Genomic DNA, 20,526 nt, shown 5'->3' with positions numbered 1-20,526 from the left:
TACAATAGATATAACCAGTTATGAAAATATAAATTTAACAAATTACTTATCTTGGTTTCATTTACGAGTATATGGTCACCCTACACGCTGAATTTACATGAAAATAGTTAAGTATTGTTTTTTTCAAATCTAAATTAAATACATTGCTGAACTGTGCAGATATATTTAGCAGACATTTCTGCTAAATGCTAGTATCTCTGGCTTTAGATTCCGTTGTCATCTCAGGTGGGTACAGTCAAACATATATAATTAGAACGTCAGGATTGAGGAGCCAAAGAAAATGCGTTCATCTACAAAATTTACTCTGTTTTACTATTTTATTCCTATACTGCAAAAACAAACACAACACCTACTAAATGATCATTATGTCGAATATAATAATTGATCGCTCATATCCAGTAGAAATTCACCTGTTAAATTTAGATAGAGGAGCCATACTAAAAGTATTGTATTTTCTTACATTTTAGCGCCACAGAAGCGAAATTTGTAGACGGTAATATGCAAAATTGCTGCTAAATGATACAACATTTTCAAAAATATTCATCTATTACTTAACGAGTTATAGGTGGCTCCTCAATTTAAACGTTTAGATTGAGGAGCCACTTTTGCATTAATATATCTAGTTATATATCTTGCTGCTAAATCTAGAATTCGTGCTGCAAAATCAGCTTCCTTGCTGCTAAATAATGGTAAAATCAGATTTTAAAAATCTGATGTGGCTCCTCAATCCATACGGACATCTTAGGGCCTATGCACACCACGTTTTTTAAACGCGCCGTCGACGCGCGTTTATAGCGATACAGACGCAATACGCACGCAAGTTAGACGCAGCCTGAAGACCTTTGCACACCTGACGCGCGTGTGATTAGCTATGCAAACGCGCGTGGGTAGCGATAGAGACGCGCGTTTGTATCGACACAAACGCGCGGCACCGGCGCGTGTGTATCGATACAAACGACAACGAACTGCTATGCAGGAGAAAAACGCACCGTCGACGCGTGTTTGTAGCGATACAGGCGCGATGCAAACGCGCGTGTGTAGCGATACAGACGCGATGCAAACGCGCGATGTATCGATACAAACGACAATAAACTGTTCTGCAGGAGAAAAACGCGCCGGCGACGGCACGTTAAAAAAACGTGGTGGGCATAGGCCCTTAGTATGAATGTGGCGACTCGGCCGAAATGATACAACACGGCTTCAGAGACAACTGTTTCTTTAACCCCTACCCACGTTCCATGAAAACGTAGCTCTATTGTTATAATACAGGAGTGGAGATGAAAAAGTAACGCGGCGAAGAAAACTCGTACTATTTCTAAGTATTCATTGGCGTGGTCTAGTTTGCATTATCACTCCGTTAGTATTTATCGGCGTGCTTGCACCATTTCCTCCACAGGTTTGATATTATTTTATTATAATTCAAATACATAGGTACTTTTTGTACGCATGCCTACATACGCATGGTTGCTTCGTTGGTCAAGGGGTCGCAATCGGTTGGATCTCGGGTTCGATTCCCGGGTCGGGCAAAGTGTTACAGGGCTTTTTACGGTTTTTGGAAAATTTCTCATTAGTAGTATCCGTACTTCCAGCCTCCGGGCTGGAATGTATCCCAATATATGGCAATAGGCTCACCTATTACATGGGACTTGCAACACAAATGTTGAAAAGTGGGTGTGTATTGTAAAGCGGCATTGCGTGCCGTAATGTGCACCTCTGCCTACCCCTTCAAAGATAAAGGGCGTAACGTTTTGTGACGTAATTATTTTTCTATGGCGCCACCTATCGACTAAAATGGGTAAAAGAAAAAAATATTACCTTCATATTGTAAACAACAAGACCTACCGTCTTGCCCTACCCTGTTTAAGAGAAAATTCAAGATATAACCAATAGATGGCGTGCTTAACAATATCCGACTTTATTCATAAAATGCCAGCAATTTTTACAGCGCGTCCAAGTTGTAGGTGTCATAAAGTGCTAATAATCCCAAAACTAGATCCCTTATGTGCGACCACCTCAATTTGTAGGAAGATTCTATCCTTATCGAAAACGATATACATATCCACAGACCTTTTCCTCAAAGCTATTCCAAATGTAACTACGTTTTATTGGGGTTCATAGTTGATAAACTTACTAATGATTGATGAATTTTATGAGTTTGTTACTCAATCACGCCATAACGGTTGAAGGGATCGGGATAAAATTTGGAACAGCAGTACATTATGGTCTGGAATAATGTCATAGGCTACATTTTATCCCACGGGTACACGAATACCCAGGCGAAACCGCTGGCAGAAGTTAGTTAAAAATAATTATGTATTATTCTTGTTTTTAGAAGTACCAATGGTGTGCATACACCCTGCTTGTAATGGCAGTCTTCTGGGTAACTGAGTGCATACCTCTACCTATAACATCGTTTCTACCTATAATGATATTTCCCTTGGCGGACGTAATGGACACACGTACTACGTGTCTATGTTACATGAATGTAAGTTAGCTTTAGTTTTCTTTTTATAGGATATTTATATTAGCGTGAAGTTTGGCCACCATCTCGCCTGTTCGTATGTGATGATATTGTATTTGTTATCATTAATGGAACAATTTTTACAAAGAGCATAAATAGTCAATTCTGATTGAAATACAAATATAAATCCAAGCTAAAATTCAACTGGAGCTGCGGACTACCTAGCGGGTTTACCGGGGCTCCGGCTCGAAAAGAAGGAAAAGGAACGGGGTGGTTTCTAGTCAGTAAGAGTCTGACACTCCCTTTCGCCTCGCCTAAGGTGGGAGAAGGCATTAGATGACTTTCCCTCTAAAAAAAGAAAAAAAACGAAAAAAAAAATCAATGATTTCTTTAAAACAATAGAGATGATGACGGCGTATGAAAATTATAAAATCTATTTAGTCCGTTATTTAGGTAATGAAAAAATATAAGACAGGTATTTTTTTATTTTGTCATTTTAGATAACGAAACTAAGATAAAACGGATCAAAGATTAGTAGTGGGTGCAAATGCGTCATTTTACGTATATATAAAATGTACGTAAAAGTGACTTCACATGATAATTATTTCAAAACATTATTATCTTCGAAAGTATTTGTTTCCGTAATAAAAAAAAGAAAACGTATCCAATGTTTTAAAATAACCTACAAGACAGATATTAAAAGAAAATGACACATCTACCCTATTGTCCTTGTTAATCATTCATTTTTCTCCACTTAAAATGTCACGATATATACGATTATTTTAACGTCCAAAAGTGATGGGTTTAATTATTTTTCTTGACTTTCAGGATACCATTCTTATGTTTTACGGGAGCATGGTGCTTGCATCTGCCGTAGAGCAATCAGGATTGCATAAGAGACTAGCACTCTATGCTATAACACTAATTGGTTACTCTCACTACAGGTATCACTTTAATACCAAAGCTTTTGAACTATTACGTTTACACACGAGTCTTATTAACGTACGTTCAACAAGCTCTCGTGTGCATTGGGTAGAGTGAGAACAATAGAAAAACAGAGAGTCTCTGCTCGAGCTTGCGATGTATCGATGGTAGGGAAGCCATCCATAGCACGCATCTTTCCATATAAAAAACATAGTTTAGCTGAGCCCATTTCCACCAGTACTAAGATATGTATTGTATACCAATGAAAATGTTTGGTCAAAGACAAACGCATCCACAGCAACGTAGCGTTGCACATTTCTGATGGAAAAGCAATTTAGCCCTTTGGCTAATCTATAATGTAAAAATAAGTCGGGTTTTTCTTCCTGACGCTGAAACTCTAGAACGCATGAACACGGTTTTGCATTCATTGGAAAGGTCTTGGGCTCAGTGAGGTTTATAGCAAGAAAATTCAGAAAAAATTTAAGAGAAAGGGCAAAAAAAATTGTGGCGAAACAAAGTTCGCCGGGTTTGCTAGTGATTAAAAAAAATAAGTATAATAAATCTTAATTATTCTACTTTTAAATTACAGGTTGTTGTTAGCAATGTCACTTACGACCATGTTTGTCTCGATGTGGATCACTAACACTGCCGCAACTACTATGATGGTGCCTATAATATTTGCTTTGCTACAAGTGTTTGAAGATGTAAGTAATTTCTCCCTAATTTAAGATTTTTTTTAAATAACTATCTTGAGACATTCTAAATTAACTAAAAATCACGTTTGATTTGTCTAAGCTTGAATTGTCTCACTTAAAACTTGACTTATTTTAGCTCGGCTTACTATCTACTTTTGAGAAAGACGTGAATGGTGACTTAGTAGCTTCAGACATAACGACGTGCTATTTCTGTGCTGCATCTTTTTCTGCCACAATAGGTGAGTTTTAAATTATATTAACGTATCTACAATATTTAAATAAGCACATCAGGTAAAAAAATTGACTCTTCTGTACTCTGGGAACTAAATTCTTGAGTAGTGAGATTTGTGGCAAAATTAAGTTGCCACGTCTCGTTTGGCAGGCAACAAGAAGGATAATTAATAACAGTCTTTCATTTTAGGCGGCATTGGTACTCTGGTGGGCTCTGCAACTAACTTAGTTTTCAAAGGACTATACGAAAGGTGATATTTTTATTAAAAGTTATCATTTAATTTGAAATTTAGGTATACCAAGTATAAATAATTTATTTATATTTAATAACTTTTTTTTTAAAGGAGTAATATCATCCAATTACTTCTCTCGCCTTGGGTGAGACGAGAGGGAGTGTCAGACTTTTACTGATTAAAAACTACCCCATTCTTTTTTTTACATTAGATGCGTCGACGTTTGGCCGCTATCTCGGCTAAGTATGATGGTAAGTGGTGATGCGGCCTACGATGGGGCATTCTACCTATAAGCATTCTACCTATCTCTCAGAGTCGGAGCCCCTGTAACCATAGCCCGCAGCTCCGGGTCGGGATAGTCAATTACAAAAGATAGTATATATTTGTATTGATTTTAATCTTTCGTTCAACTTTCAGGGGATACCCATCGGCACCGGATTATTTATCATTTCCAAAATATTCAGCATTTTCAGTTCCATACATGTTGGTATTAGAAGCTGGATTATATTTCACTATGATTGTGATGTTTTTCGGTTTTTTGAGGTAATTACGCTTAATACTTATAATTTGAGTGTAGGAGAGCCATGCTTCGGTACGAATGTACCAGCTTGACCGGAGTGATACCACGGCCTCACCGAAAACCGATGTAAAACAACGCTTGCTTTGTGTTTTGTTGTGTGAGTGAGGTTACCGGGGGCCCAATAACCCCTTTCCAATCTTGCCAATCCCATAACAGCCCTTAAATTCATATCCCCCAAGAGGCCATCAACGAACTTGTAACGTCTCTGGTGTTTTGGGTGTCCATGGGCGGCGGCAGTTGCGTAAGTAGGTAACATCAGGTGATCCATCAGCTCGATTACTGGCTCATACCATAGAAAATAATGATTCCTTAGTTCGATAGTATATAGTTTCGTTTAAATCACCATTTGAAATCGTCAAAACACTTTCGTCTTAACTTTAAATGATTAATGCGATATTAATATTTTCTCATTTAAATTCAGACCTAAAAGTGAGACTGCTAAACGAATAAAAATTCCTGAAGTCGGAATGCAAGCCGCTAAAAATGCTGTTGATAAAAACTTGAAGGAAATCGGAAAAATTACTTTTTGGGAAATTGTAAGACTTGTGAACATGTATTTTAAACTAGTTTACGCCTGCTTCTCTCGGGCCCTGTTTCTCGATTTTCCTAGTGAACGTATCGAATATTATTTACACCCAAACCTTGTCCTGAAGGTAACAAACACGGCAATATAAAGAAAGTTTTCCAATTCAGTCCTTCAACAGTTATAGATATAAATTCACACTTTGATGCTGCATTTTTATTTATGTAGATAGATGTAGGTCGGCCGTGGTAGCAGGTTCGAAACCAACAACAACAAGTACCAATCTGTCTTTTTTTGAGTTATATGTCGTTTATAAGATTTCCTATACAAACGATGAAGGAAAACATCGTGAGGAAACCTGGGCTTATAATTTCTATTTATAAGTCTGAAATCGCCAACCCACATTGAGTAAGCGTGGTGCAAGGTAAAAAAACAATTACACCTACCTATACAATGTAACTGTTATTTTTAAATGTTGTTTTTTATTATTCAATAAGTATTAAAAAATATATTTAACAAGTATTAAAAATAAATAAACAAAATACAAAATAATAAAAAAAAATGTAAATTATATTAAGTTAAGTACGAGGTTTGTAACATGTGCAATTTTATTTCACAGATGGTCATTATTTTGTTCGGTGGTGCAATGCTTATGTTTTTTTCTCGTTCACCACAAATATTTTATGGATGGGGAGACGCAATTACTGACTACTACAAACTAAAAGATTATAAATAGTACGTATGAAAGATTTTATACCGTATGGAGAAATCTTTTGTGAATTTATTTAAGCTACATGCTTTTTTAGCTACATGTTTGTTATCATCTTGGCTGACAATACACGAAAAGTGAGCGAAATAGGCCCATTACCTAAACCAAAAAGAATGAATTATTTGTTTGCGTTACCTGTAACATAAGTTCAGCGGGCACTTATATGAAGGTGGTGAAATAGGAGTTATATAACGTTATACAACAATGTGTAACAATAACATTTGTGTTTAAACAAATTATAACAGTGGTTGTAGAGTATGTTACATGCTGTTATAAATGTTACACAATGTTGTATAATGTTATATAACTGCTGTGTGGGAGCACCATTATGATGGTGGTGAAATAGGTGTTAAGATCGGTTATTGAATTCGTTAGTAATTTTTTCCCTATTTTATTTTTTATTATAGGTATCCATATTTCATTAAAAAATATTAATTTTAACGTCTTTTTTTCAGTGTACGAGATTCGGCAGCTGCAGTACTAGTTTGTTTCTTAATGCTCGTTTTGCCATCTACACTAGACTTTTTTAAAAACTTTACCGCAAAAGGTATATTATAACACAAGAGTATAATAATCTATATATACAGGGTGTCCCGTAAGTCGACGTCCAAATGGCACCATATGATCGGCCAGGTTCCAACTGTTATCAGAAAAATATAAAAAATCTAAATACTATAGTTTTTAAATTATAGCGACTTGTGTTATCTACGAAAAACTAAACCCTGTGCCAGTCTTTTAACTCTTGTTGCTACCAATCTTTATTTTTTCGTCTTTATTTTTGATTCAGTAATATCTTTATATATGTAACGGTAAATCTGATTAATTGAAAATTATTAATACTTTTACAAAATTATTAATAATAACCACACGTTATGGTAAATGTGAATAATCGATCGAAATTAATTACTTTTAGTAGTGATTATTAATAATTCACGACACATATTGGTGAAAGTAATAAAATAAATATAAACCCTATGTTTTTTGACTAGGATGTATTTATTTATAATATTAATCACCGTCTTACGATTATATTAATTAGAGATCACACAAAGAAGGTTACTTGTACTTGCTTTAAACCGAAAGGACAACAAATTCACATATTCTGCGCGTAAGTGCGGGTCTGCGGACGGCGAGTAGGGATAGCTCGCCACCCGAACAGAACCAGGTGTGGCGCGTCGAGTTCTGCGCGCGCCTCAAAGAGCCATCAGACCACCACAGATGGGGCCCAGTAGGGCTGATGCCTGATCCGGAGCTGCGGACTACCTAGCGGGTTTACCGGGGCTTCGGCTCGAAAAGCAGGTGTAGGAACGGGGTGGTTTTTAGTTAGTAAAAGTGTGACACTCCTTCTCGCCTCCCCAAAAAGGGAACATTTATCACAAAATTAACAATAAAATTCTTTTAAAAATCTAATCTACCATCAAACTTATGTAAAAATGTCAAACATGGTACATTGAAAATTGTAACAAAAATAAAATGAAACAATTATTGTTTCATTAACAAAATCAACACGAATCCTAAAAGCATCATCAATAATCATATTTGGTTTGCCTGTAAATCTTCTGTAGCACCTATAAATGCATCAAATTAAAAATTTTAAAGTATTATCATAGAATTCAACTAATATTTGTTGTGTACGTACAATTTTTAAATTGAAATAAAAATAACATCTTGCCCACTTATTACATTTATCACTACTAGGGTAAAATTATTAATAATAAGCGACAAATGTGATTAATTTATCACTTTTACCTCGAGTTTCGGTAATTATTAATAATAGTAGATAATTATTAATAATTTTCAATTAATCACTCTTACCGTAACATATATATAATTCTTCTGTGAATGTGTATGTCACTGAACTTTTCTTAAACGACTGGACCGATATTGATGAATTTTTTTGTGTGTGTTCAAGGGAATCTGAAAATGGTTTAGATTCACAATTTTGTCCGCTTGACAATATTTTTTTTATTAATTTTTAATTTTGACAGGACAAAGTCTGTTGGGTCCGCTAGTCTTTATATATATAATTCTTCTGTAAGTGTGTATGTCACTGAACTTCTCTTAAACAACTGGACCGATTTTGATGAAATTTTTTGTGTGTGTTCAAGGGGATCTGAGAATGGTTTAGATTCACAATTTTGTCCGCTGGACAATGTTTTTTTATCGTGTAGACAGGACAACGTCTGTCGGGTCCGCTAGTGGAATTATAAATTTTGAGCCAACTGCTTTAGTTTGGAAAATGATATCATTTTAGACGACCCAAGTACTTTAGATAAAATTTTCGTCTTACTTTAAGTGAACGTTTGATGTAGCATGACGTAATCATTAATTAACCAACAAAATCTGTTTCAGTTGACGAGTTGCCTAACAAACGAATACCCTCAGTATTAAATTGGACATTAATGAACGAAATAATGCCTTATAGTTTCATGTTTCTCTTAGGTAACAATTTTTCTTTCAACATGTTATTATCATCATCATCAGCCCTTTTCTGGGGGTCTACTCCGGTTCTTGAATGCGAAGTTTCGTTTGATTTTCGGCCGTAGGTTTTATTGATTTACTAACGGCGCATTCCAATAAACTACCGATCGGTAAATTTGCTTACGAGCCGTAGAATTTTGACATAAGCTCCATACAAAATGTGTCAAAATTCTACGGCTCGTAATTTACCGATCGGTAGTTTATTGGAATGCGCCGTAATAGAATTACTTGAAATAATGTTTTATTTTTAATTTCATTTCAAAATCTATTTATTTATCTTCATTTCATTCATTCATTTTTGTTCGTGAAAGTTCGCAATAAATAGAATTGTAGTATGCAATCTGCGAAGTTTCGGACGAAATTTAGTTTTTCGTTGAATTAGAGTAGGCCCCCTGTTTTTGGTTATGGCATGGCAGTTTGGCATTTACAGTACCACTAATACGTACGGCCACATTTTAAATATTGATGCAACGTTACACATTCTATCCCCGAAGGGGTAGGCAGAGGGTTTTTTTATGGAACACCGGATAAACAAGCAGATTTATACATCACCTAATGGTAAGCAACCCATGGTCTGAAATTCACCAGAATAATCGTAAGGGTTTATTTTAAAACACCAACAACTTCTTAGGTCTATGTTACTAACATCGTAATAATAGAACTTAAAAATTAAATTATGTAGACGAACAACTACAGAAAGTATAAAGGATGGAACGGCTGATATTTGTCGGGCATGTCATCGCCCAGGGGAATCCATTCGACATATAATTTCGGGTTGTTCTCACTTAGCTAACGGAGAGTACTTGCATAGACACAATCTTGTAGCCAGGATTATTCATCAACAACTTGCTTTAAAATACAAACTTGTTGAATCTGAAGTGCCGTATTATAAGTATCTGCCTGACCCAGTTCTTGAAAATGGAGATGTCACACTGTATTGGGATCGAACTATCATCACAGACAGGACAATTGTTGCTAGCAAACCTGACATTGTGGTGATAGATCGACCATGCCGTCGCACAATAATAATTATAATTGATGTAACAATCCCACATGAAGAAAATCTTGTGAAAGCTGAAAAAGATAAAGATATCTACTATATCTTGATTTAGCTCATGAGGTCGTCGACATGTGGGATGTAGATTCAGCAATCATTGTGCCGATAGTCGTATCTGCCAATGGCCTTATAGCCAAAAGCCTCGACCAACACCTGAGTAGGCTAACGTTAGACGGTTGGATCAAGAGCCTGATGCAGAAGGCAGTACTTCTGGATACGGCGCGTATTGTCCGGAAATTCCTCTCTCTTGAGCCCTGACTGCCAGTAGCTTGGATTTATCCCGTTACTGGTGGGCTACTGCTTTTTATACTTTTAAATGTTTTGTTTTTAATTGAATATTTAAAAATGTAAATATCAAGTATAGTAAATAAATAAATGGAATAACTTAAAAAATAATTTCAGGAGGTGGTTTTGCACTCTCAACGGCTGCCAAAGAGGAATATTCAGATTTGAACGGACAAATTGGAAAATTACTGAAAACTCTAAACATCTTTCCAAATTACTTTATAATATTATTAGTAATCATCTTTACAGTTTTTGTAACAAACTTTGCATCAAATGTGGCAGTTTGTACTGTAGTTACGCCTATAGTGATGCAACTAGTAAGTATCTTTGTTTTGTCCCCAAAATCGGAGACCTATATCATTATTGTATCACTTGCGTATTATTTTTAGAACCTTTCGATCACATTTGATCGAAGTTGGAACCTTAATTTAAAAAAACATTTTTTTTTTTATGAAACACGAGCAGATATGTATCATCTAATGGTAAGCAATCGCCACCGCCCATAGGCACTTGAAACACCAGAGGCGTTACAAGTGCATTTTTGAGGGTTAGGAATTTAAGGGTTGTTGTTCGGGAAAAGGGAATTGGGAAGCTTGGGAAGGGGGGAATTGGGCCTCCGGTAACCTCACACACACAACGAAACACAACGCAAGCGATGTTTCACGTCGGTTTTCTGTGAGGCCGTGGTATCACTCCGGTCGAGTCGGCCAATTCGTGCCGAAGCATGGCTCTCCCATACCTTAAGGGAAACACGATATTCTAGACAATTAATGAGACACGAGTTGACGACGATTGTGTTAATGACTTAAATACCACCGAATAAATAAATCTTTCGCAGGCTAAAGAAACAAATATTCACCCACTATGGTATAATGTGGCTTCTGGTGTTTCATCATCATTTTGTTTCTGTCTACCAGTCGGAACTCCAGGGAACTTAATAATACAGAGTTGTGCAAATATTCCTACAGTAAAAATGGTAAGAATACAATGTAATCAAGATATAATATTTCTTAGAGTAGATAAATTAGGGCATTTTTAAAAAATATCGGAAACCATTCCGGCTTAGGAAAAAACACTGTATGATTGGATAATCAAGAAGTTTAATTTTGTACTGCGGAAGAGAGTGACGACGGGGCAAATGGTGTTTTAGTCATAACTACCTCACGAGTAAAGATATACTCAGCGTAATTATTTATAACTAGCTTTTGCCCGCGACTTCGTTCGCGTGGAATAGTGACTTCCGGCAAATTTTTGGTTTTAACCACATAGTTCCCGATCTCGCGGGATCTCTTCAAAAATGAGATGTGGAAGATATTCCAGGGAACTCTTCAAAAATCAACATAATGAGCTCTGCGTTTGAATTTAATAGATGTATACTCACTTAGGGCATTGAAAAAATAGTTTAAAAACGGACTTAAACTAACTTAAAACTAAAGAAAGCTACGAATTACTTTGTGATTATATAAGACGAAATACTGGATCAAACCAAGAAATTTAGTCATCGGGAAGGTCTTCGTGGATGTCTTTACAACTTAACTGTCCAATGGGTCACATATGACTCAACGGAGAACTTTTGGAATAAGTTCCAGAGTGATAGGTGACTCATTTCTTTATACAACTTTGGTACATATTTTTATTATGAGCGTGGAGTAATATTATAATTATAATTACGCGAACGTATAGCAAAAAACCTAACCTACGAGATAACAAAACAAAATGACAATGCCAGATCCTGCCCCACTTAATTTCATCAATGTACAAGAAATGTAAATTAATCAATATTATGCAATGAAAATAAGACCCCTGGTTACTTAATTATTATTCTAATAAGGTTGCGGATAAAAATTAGGAAATAAAAAGAATCTAAAAAATCCAAGGCCTATTTCCTGTATTTATCGCGACTATCTGCGTTTCTTAGTACGCTTGCACAAGGAACAAAACAAGTCATTCAATAAAAAAAGATTTATTAATGTAATGTGTACGGATTTTAATATGAATTTGGTATAAATACATACTATTAGTTAATTTATTTATTTTTATAATATATATTATAATGAATGCTTATTCTAATTATTATTTCGTATTTGAACGTAAGTGATCAGATGTAACGAAACGTCATTGGCGTGCTTGTGTCAGTTATGTCCAAAAAGTCATTATTTGACATTCGCTCTGTCTGTTCTGTTTACATTGTTGTTTCGTTATGGCTATGAATGAAAAGTAGGATTACTAAAGGTGATATTGGTGATGACATTCCTTCCTTTCATAGCTAAACACCCTATGATAGCATTGTAATAATATAAAGCACTTAATTTAATTATTTCTACCATTATAACTGCAATTAATCTAAACTGGTACCTAACCTAAATGTAATATTTTGTTCTTAGATTTATATAGAAACCGCAAGCTCTAAAGGCTTTTAATCCTGTATTTAGTTATCACTAATAGAGCAGCAATAGAATGCTACATTTGGTATGCCTGTACAATATATTTTTTGGTGGGGCAAAGCTCTATAGAGATTCTGGCATTGTCATTTGAAAAAAGAAATGCGAAATGACAATGCCAGAATATCTATAGAGCTTTGCCCCACCAAAAAACTATATTGTACAGGCATGCCAAATGTAGCATTCTATTGCTGCTTTATTAGTGATAACTAAAAACATGTTTAAAAGCCTTTAGAGGTTGCGGTTTTTATGTAAATCTAAGAAAAAAATGCCACTTTTAGGTTAAGCACCAGTTTAGGTTAATTGCAGTTATAATGGTAGAAATAATTAAATTAAGTGCTTTATATTATTACAATGCTATCATAGGGTGTTTAGCTATGAAAGACAGGAATGTTATCACCAATATCACCTTTAGTAATCTTACTTTTAATTCATAGTCATAACGAAACAACAATGTAAACAGAACAGACAGAGCGAATGTCAAATAATGACTTTTTGGACATAACTGGCGCACGCACGCCAATGACGTTTCGTTACATTTAATCACTAACGTTCAAACACGAAATAATAATTAGAATATGCATTCATTATAATATATATTATAAAAAAAATAAATTAACTAACAAACGGTTTTAATACATACGTATTAAAACCAAATTCATATTAAAATCCGTACACGTTACATTAATAAATCTTTTTTTTATTGAATAACTCGTTTTCTTCCTCCTGTATGCGTACTAAGAAACACAGATGGTCGCCATAGGAACAGAAAATAGGCCTTGGGTTTTTTAATTCTTTTTATTTCCTGCTTTTTATCCGCAACTTTATCAGAATAATTATTAAGTAACCAAGGGTCCTATTTTCATTGCATAAATTTTGATTAATTTACTTTTTTTGTACATTTATGAAATTGAGTGGGGCAGGATCTGGCATTGTCATTTAAATTGTATCGTATAGTAACAGTTAAGTTGTTAAAAAGGGTAGATGTCTTATTTTCATTTTAACACGTTGACTGTCCCATCTATTTTGAATTTTATAAGACGCGTATTTTTTTATTTTCTTACGAGATCAAATACTTCCTAAGATAATATATCGATTTCAAATATCGCGTGACGTCATTTCTAGGTACATTTTACTAAATGACGTATTTGCTCCCATTCCTTAACTTCGATTCGTTTTATTTAAGAATTGTTATCTAAAGGTGCTGCCACACAGCAGTTGTATAACGTTAGAGACTGACTTAACATTTGTGTTTAAACAAATTATAACAGTAGTTGTAGAGTATGTTACACGCTATTGCAAAATTAAATGTTATATTGTTACACAATGTTGTATAACTGCTGTGTGGGAGCACCTTTATATGACAAAATAAAAAAATACGTGTCTAATATTTTTTTTATTACCTAACTGACGGACTAAATAGGTTTTTAATTTTCATACCCATCCCTTTTATAATGTTGATAAAATGATTACGTGCATTAAACTGAACTATCGACCTAAGGCATTCGATATTGACTGTTAGACTCGTTTCTAAGTTAATCAGATAATTTTGTTACAGATGAAAATTGGTATTTGCCCATCAGTTGTAACAATACTGATAACGTGGGCTAGTATGTATTATTGGGCGCCAGTCATATGGCCAGATTTAATCAGCGAATCACTCGAAGACAAATATATAACATGAAAAGTGGATTTGTAAAAAATATACCTTAGTAAAACTTAGTAGTGTTTGTCTCGTAGTTGTACAAAAACTATACGGCAACATCGCAGGCCCGGAGCTGCGGACTACCCACAGAACACTTAAAGAGAGTAGAAATGAAATAGTTCCTGATTTGTATCAGAACGCGTGTCGCCGTTTCTCCCACCCTTTAATTTCACTACAAGCAAGAGACCAATGCCTGAGCGGATTACCCCCACAAATAAAATAACACACATTTAAATGTCGAATTTGCTATTGGTTGTCACACAAACGCAATGACTGCATTTGACGTACACTCTAATACGCATAAAAACTCATGTATGCTAGGGCGAGAGAAAGGTCGATTGTTGATATCGATAAAGGAGAATGCTCAAAAAAAACCCAGGCCCGGCGCAAACTATACGTATCTCAGTTTATCAGTATAAATGAGTAATGAAATGCTATATAGGTACCATCATCGAAAACGATGGCTAAATGTTGGAAATTGATATTTATTTTTTAGCATGGATTAATTTTTATAATTGTTTTGATTTATGAAACTAGTAATATCTTTTGTTTTATTGAGTTAATACGCTTCGTATACGCCGTGAGCATCAATTACAGATCACCCCCTCATCAATACAGCGTGATATAAGACGTTTTATATAGTAGAGGTAGTGGCAGAAATGCAATTGGCGAATATTATTGTTCATGCATACATGGGAAAAGGACGCTCGGTTGTTGTGCCCATGTGATGTCCATCATATACTACCTTGGGTGGGCAAGGCACCAAGATGGTTTTGCAAATCCCGCACTTTCACTACAAAACGTAATATAAGATGTAGAACTAAAATGATTGAACTTTGAATAATCTGATACATGATGTTTTGATAATGTATACATTTGTTTTAATACTTTCTACTCGTAATATCCTTTAAATATCATCATCATACCAGCCGAAATACGTCCACTGCTGATCGATTTAAATATAGTCCCTGACAAAAAACAAATAGCAATTTCCTACATTTAGCCATCGTTTTCGACGATGGTACCTATACGGGATTTTATTACACATTTATACTGATAAACTGAGATACAAATCGTTTGCGCCGGGCCTGGGTTTTTTTCCATACTTCGTGAGCATTCTCCTTTAAGTAATCTTGTTTTTGTTTTACAAGTATTGTTGAATATTGTGAAATTGTATTCATGCGAAATAGAAACCAAGTAATAAAAGTAAAATAAATAAAAAATACATAACTGAATTTTAAAACCAATTTTATTACTCAATAAGTTAAAAAAAATAAATCATAGGCACTTTTGAACGTCAAAGCAAATATAATAATATTAATAACGTCTGTCTATCGGTCAGCCCTCTAGTGAAGCTATTTGCTCGTTCCAAAGTGTAGATTCCTATGGAGAAGAAGGAGCAAGAAACTCCATAGGTTAATCTTTTTCAATCAGATTCACAATACAATTCTTGGTTACATTGCTTTTCTTTGCATCGATTGCTTCAACTATGTGAGAACAATGTAAAACTAATATTCAGTCAAAGCGATAGAAAAAAACCTTAAGAACAACAAAATTAATACAGTCTGGAGTTGACCAGTCCCAGTTGACAGCGCTCGTTCACCAACATGGCACGTACACCAGCACCGTCCAACTCAACCATGTTGCAGGGAATCGAACGATCCAATGCCCGTGCCGCCAATGAGACCTTTGAGTGAGCATGACAACTCTAAGCTGACACAAATGCATTCTACTAATCTAATTAAATGACAATGCCAGATCCTGCCCCACTTAATTTCATCAATGTACAAGAAATGTAAATTAATCAATATTATGCAATGAAAATAAGACCCTTGGTTACTTAATTATTATTCTGATAAAGTTGCGGATAAAAATTAGGAAATAAAAAGAATACCCAAGGCCTATTTCCTGTATTTATCGCGACCATCTGCGTTTCTTAGTACGCTTGCAAAAGCAACACAAAGAGTCATTCAATAAAAAAAGGATTTATGAATGTGTACGGATTTTAATATGAATTTGGTATAAATACATACTGTTAGTTAATTTATTTTTTTATAATACATATTATAATGAATGCATATTCTAGTTATTATTTCGTGTTTGAACGTTAGTAATTAGATGTAACGAAAAGTCATTGGCGTGCGTGTGTCAGTTATGTCCAAAAAGTCATTACTTGACATTCGCTCTGTCTGTTCTGTTTACACTGTTGTTTCGTTATGACTATGAATTAAAAGTAGGATTACTAAAGGTGATATTGGTGATGAAATTCCTTCCTTTTATAGCTAAACCCCCTAACCCCCTATGTAGTCCGGTCAAAATAGACATTGAAGGTTACATTAATTCGCACCTTCCTAAAAATTGGCATGGTTGTTGGGAACCCTATATACACAATTTGTCAATAATTATCCACATCAATCCGGAGTGTGGAAAAAAATTTATTCAAGGTCAAATGTTGCAAAAATCGGTTTTTTGAGTTTTTCAGCTAAACGGTAAGTTTTATAATAAAAATAGGCGAAACAAAATGATTCATCATGCAATTTATCTATAAAAATTGTTCCTACACATTTTTCCTGAAAATCACCATTTCGAAGATACAGCGATGCAAAATGTTGAAAACGTTGTATTCTTCATAATATGCACACTTTTCCGCGCCACCCGTGAGGTAGGTATATGGCGCGTTTTTTTTACGTGGTTTCCCCGGTAGGCCTATTCCACGATCTATTGTGCTTCTGTTAAGTTAAAAAGCTATTATATTACATTGCCTCCAATGTCTCCCCGTCTATATCGTAAGAATCCTCTCCTACTGGCGATTCAACATTGGAGCACGATTGGCCTCGACAACTGATACATGCTAATGAACAAAACAAACCAACTTTTTTACAGCCGCATTTAGCATTACATCCCTTTTTACAATTGCAAAAAATTGAATTGAGGAGTTTTTCTGGTGCAGGAGGGAGTAAAGTCTGAACTGGTTCCAATATATTGTCAATTAACTTCCAACCCCAGTCTTCTGGGTTTAGTTTATTACCAAGCCATACTTGAACTTGATAATATACCCGAAATAGATGTTGATGAGCAGAAGCAGAGGTTGGAGGAAGACAAGCTAATTGTACTTGTTTCTTTTTATATGTTTCTTTTGCAAAAGACAAGTATCGAAACTTATCTAAGCATGTAATTTTTTTTTGGAGCTCCGTACATTGAAACAAGAAAGCGAATTCCGTTGGTAATTACATCTTGTGGTTGGTGGTTTCTTTGAAAACTTCAGCACACACAACACACACAGCAACTTTTTAATTGACGATATATTGGAACCAGTTCAGACTTTACTCCCTCCTAAATTTTTTGAAATTGTAAAAAGGGATGTAATGCTAAATGCGGCTGTAAAAAAGTTGGTTTGTTTTGTTCATTAGCATGTATCAGTTGTCGAGGCCAATCGTGCTCCAATGTTGAATCGCCAGTAGAAGAGGATTCTTACGATATAGACGGGGAGACATCTGATGCATCGCTCTTTGAACAATTTATTTGTACCCAGCAAGAAGAAAAAGAAGAAAAAGAGCAAGACAGTCTGGATTATGTTCCATTAGAAGAGTATCTATCAGACGCATAATTTTCTTAATTTACACATTACTTACACCGCTCTTGTTATTTACAATAGTACCATTTTCAATTTAATATAATAGCTTTTTAACTTAACAGAAGCACAATAGATCGTGGAATAGGCCTACTGGGGAAACCACGTAAAAAAACACGCCATGTACCTACCTCACGGGTGGCGCGGAAACGTGTGCATATTATGAAGAATACAACTTTTTCAACATTTTGCATCGCTGTATCTTCGAAATGGTGATTCTTAGGAAAAATGTGTAGGAACAATTTTTATAGATAATTGCATGATGAATCATTTTGTTTCACCTATTTTTATTATAAAACTTACCGTTTAGCTGAAAAACTCAAAAAACCGATTTTTGCAACATTTGACCTTGAATATTTTTTTTCCACACTCCGGATTGATGTGGATAATTATTGACAAATTGTGTATAATAGGGTTCCCAACAACCATGCCAATTTTTAGGAAGGTGCGAATTAATGTAACCTTACCCCTATTTTTGATGCTAACTTGACCGGACTATATGATAGCATTGTAATAATATAAAGCACTTAATTTAATTATTTCTACCATTATAACTGCAATTAACCTAAACTGGTACCTAACCTAAATGTAATATTTTGTTCTTAGATTTATACAATGTGATAGGGGTGAGACTTCTAACCCGTTAAGGCTGAGTACTACATCTAATTTTATCGACAAAAGTCGGGGGTCGAAGGGGTCGAATCCCAGAATCTCTATAGAGCTTTGCCCCACCAAATGTTTGAACACATTGAAATAACATGGTTATATTATTTCATTTTTTCATTTTTTAAATTTACGAAAGATGATATTTTAAATATCGCCATTTTTAAACAAAAAAAAAACTGATTTAAAGAGACTAATATAAAAATTTCTAAAATAAAATCAGTTTACTTACTGAATTACGCATTGCGATATGCATGCATTATAAACGCCTAATTTTAAGTTTCTTTTCCCTGACATTGTTATTACCTTAAAACATGGCAACTTTACCATATTTTAGAACAAAAAAAGGAAAAATATATGTGTGTATATTTAGAATTGTAGTCTATCTGGCTCACTTTACCGTAATCGTCATTATATAAACATTTATTTTAGCCGTAGTAAAGAAAAAACAACATGGGTAAAGATACCAATTTTTTGGCAACTTTACCTACGCGCCGTATTCATCGTGTATTGCATATTAAAGAGTTGTTGAGGTACAGAGGGCTTCATCTAGGACTACTTCGTATTAAATTGCAATTAATGCAAACAATATGAGGAAATCTATAAAGATAACGGCTACACAGACAGTAGGTAAAGTTGCCACGGGTTTCATCGTAATTTACATACAAATAATTTGTTACGCTAGGGGTTGTCAAAAAAGGAGGATTTTTTTATGACATGTATATTTAAAAAAAATTAATAAACCTTAAACCTAAAGTAAAAAAAAACGCATAAATTTCTAACATAAATATTATTCCCTTTTAAACAAATAATTAAAATTTTAGAACTTAATTGAATGTTTAAAATTGCATAAAAAGGCTACAAAATAATGTTTAATCCTTGACTTTTTAAATTTATGACTTCACTATTTCCATAGCTAATTTTAACATCACTTTGATTATAATTTTTATAGTGTCTTTTTTTTTAGGGGGGGGGAATCATCCAATGACTTCTCCCGCCTTGGGCGAGGCGAGATGGAGTGTCAGACTCTTACTGACTAAAAACCACCCCGTTCCTTCTCCTGCTTTTCGAGCCGGAGCCCCGGTAAACCCGCTAGGTAGTCCGCAGCTCCGGATCAGGCATCAGCCCTACTGGGCCCCATCTGTGGTGGTCTGATGGCGCGCGCGGAACGCGACGCGCCGCACGCACGGGTCTGGTTCTGTTCGGGCGATGAGCTACCCTTGCTCGCCGTCCACAGGCCCGCACTTACGGTGGCCGGAGATCGTCTCGCGATCCCCGACGCCCAGAGTGTCTCTCGCGACGGCTCGGGCGTGAGGAGGTTTGTTCCCTCACGCGCCCCGCCTCCTCCTTAGCTAGCATGACTGCTTCGCAAAAGGAGGAGACGGCATCCCAATCCCTCTCGCTCCGCACCATGGCTTGAACCAGTGCCGGGCGCGAGAGGTCGCCGTCGCCGACCACATCCCTGAGGACTTGGCGGTGCTCAGCCCACGCAGGGCACACCGCCACTGTATATTCTACTGTGTCCTCCGGGCGGTCCTCGCAGTTTTTATAGTGTCTAGCTCCGAGTTTTCTGCGGTTTTGTTTCATGGGAGCCATTTTAGCTCTAAAACAAAAGGTATTATTAATATATTATAACTTATCATCCAGGATATTCACTATTATGCTGTGAAATTTAGGTATTCGAAAATGGTTACATATACACAAACAAGAAACAAACACTTATGCTAGATTTATTGCCAACCCTAACTGTAGGTAAAGTTGCCACAAAGCAGGCCGTGGCAACTTTACCTAACCTGTGTCAACATTACCGAAGCGATTATTTATCAATAAATTAAAGAAAAAGCAAT

General features: G+C 35.5%; 1 protein-coding gene across 1 annotated transcript; it reads left to right on the top strand.

The window, feature by feature from the left end:
* Positions 1-1,167: 1,167 nt before the first annotated feature.
* Positions 1,168-14,402, top strand: LOC118264785 (protein I'm not dead yet-like). The gene is made up of 14 exons (XM_050704991.1): positions 1,168-1,396; positions 2,333-2,485; positions 3,290-3,405; positions 3,975-4,089; positions 4,217-4,319; positions 4,502-4,562; positions 4,962-5,087; positions 5,546-5,660; positions 6,267-6,382; positions 6,872-6,963; positions 8,769-8,858; positions 10,357-10,556; positions 11,078-11,215; positions 14,239-14,402. The coding sequence occupies exons 2-14, from the start codon at positions 2,366-2,368 to the stop codon at positions 14,362-14,364; spliced, it is 1,518 nt and encodes a 505-aa protein (XP_050560948.1). The 5' UTR covers positions 1,168-1,396; positions 2,333-2,365; the 3' UTR covers positions 14,365-14,402.
* Positions 14,403-20,526: the final 6,124 nt, after the last annotated feature.

This window comes from Spodoptera frugiperda, chromosome 26, assembly GCF_023101765.2.
Source record: "Spodoptera frugiperda isolate SF20-4 chromosome 26, AGI-APGP_CSIRO_Sfru_2.0, whole genome shotgun sequence".
Lineage (NCBI taxonomy): Eukaryota > Metazoa > Arthropoda > Insecta > Lepidoptera > Noctuidae > Spodoptera > Spodoptera frugiperda.
The sequence above is the reverse complement of the archived record's forward strand: the minus strand, read 5'-3'. Positions and strand labels throughout refer to the sequence as shown.

Bases quoted from the DNA above. Each gene is read 5' to 3' on its own strand.
- LOC118264785 (XM_050704991.1), top strand. From the start codon at position 2,366: ATGGCAGTCTTCTGGGTAACTGAGTGCATACCTCTACCTATAACATCG. The intron at 6,964-8,768 runs GTATATTATAAC...AATCTGTTTCAG, and splicing joins TAAAAACTTTACCGCAAAAG to TTGACGAGTTGCCTAACAAA. The intron at 11,216-14,238 runs GTAAGAATACAA...ATTTTGTTACAG, and splicing joins ATATTCCTACAGTAAAAATG to ATGAAAATTGGTATTTGCCC.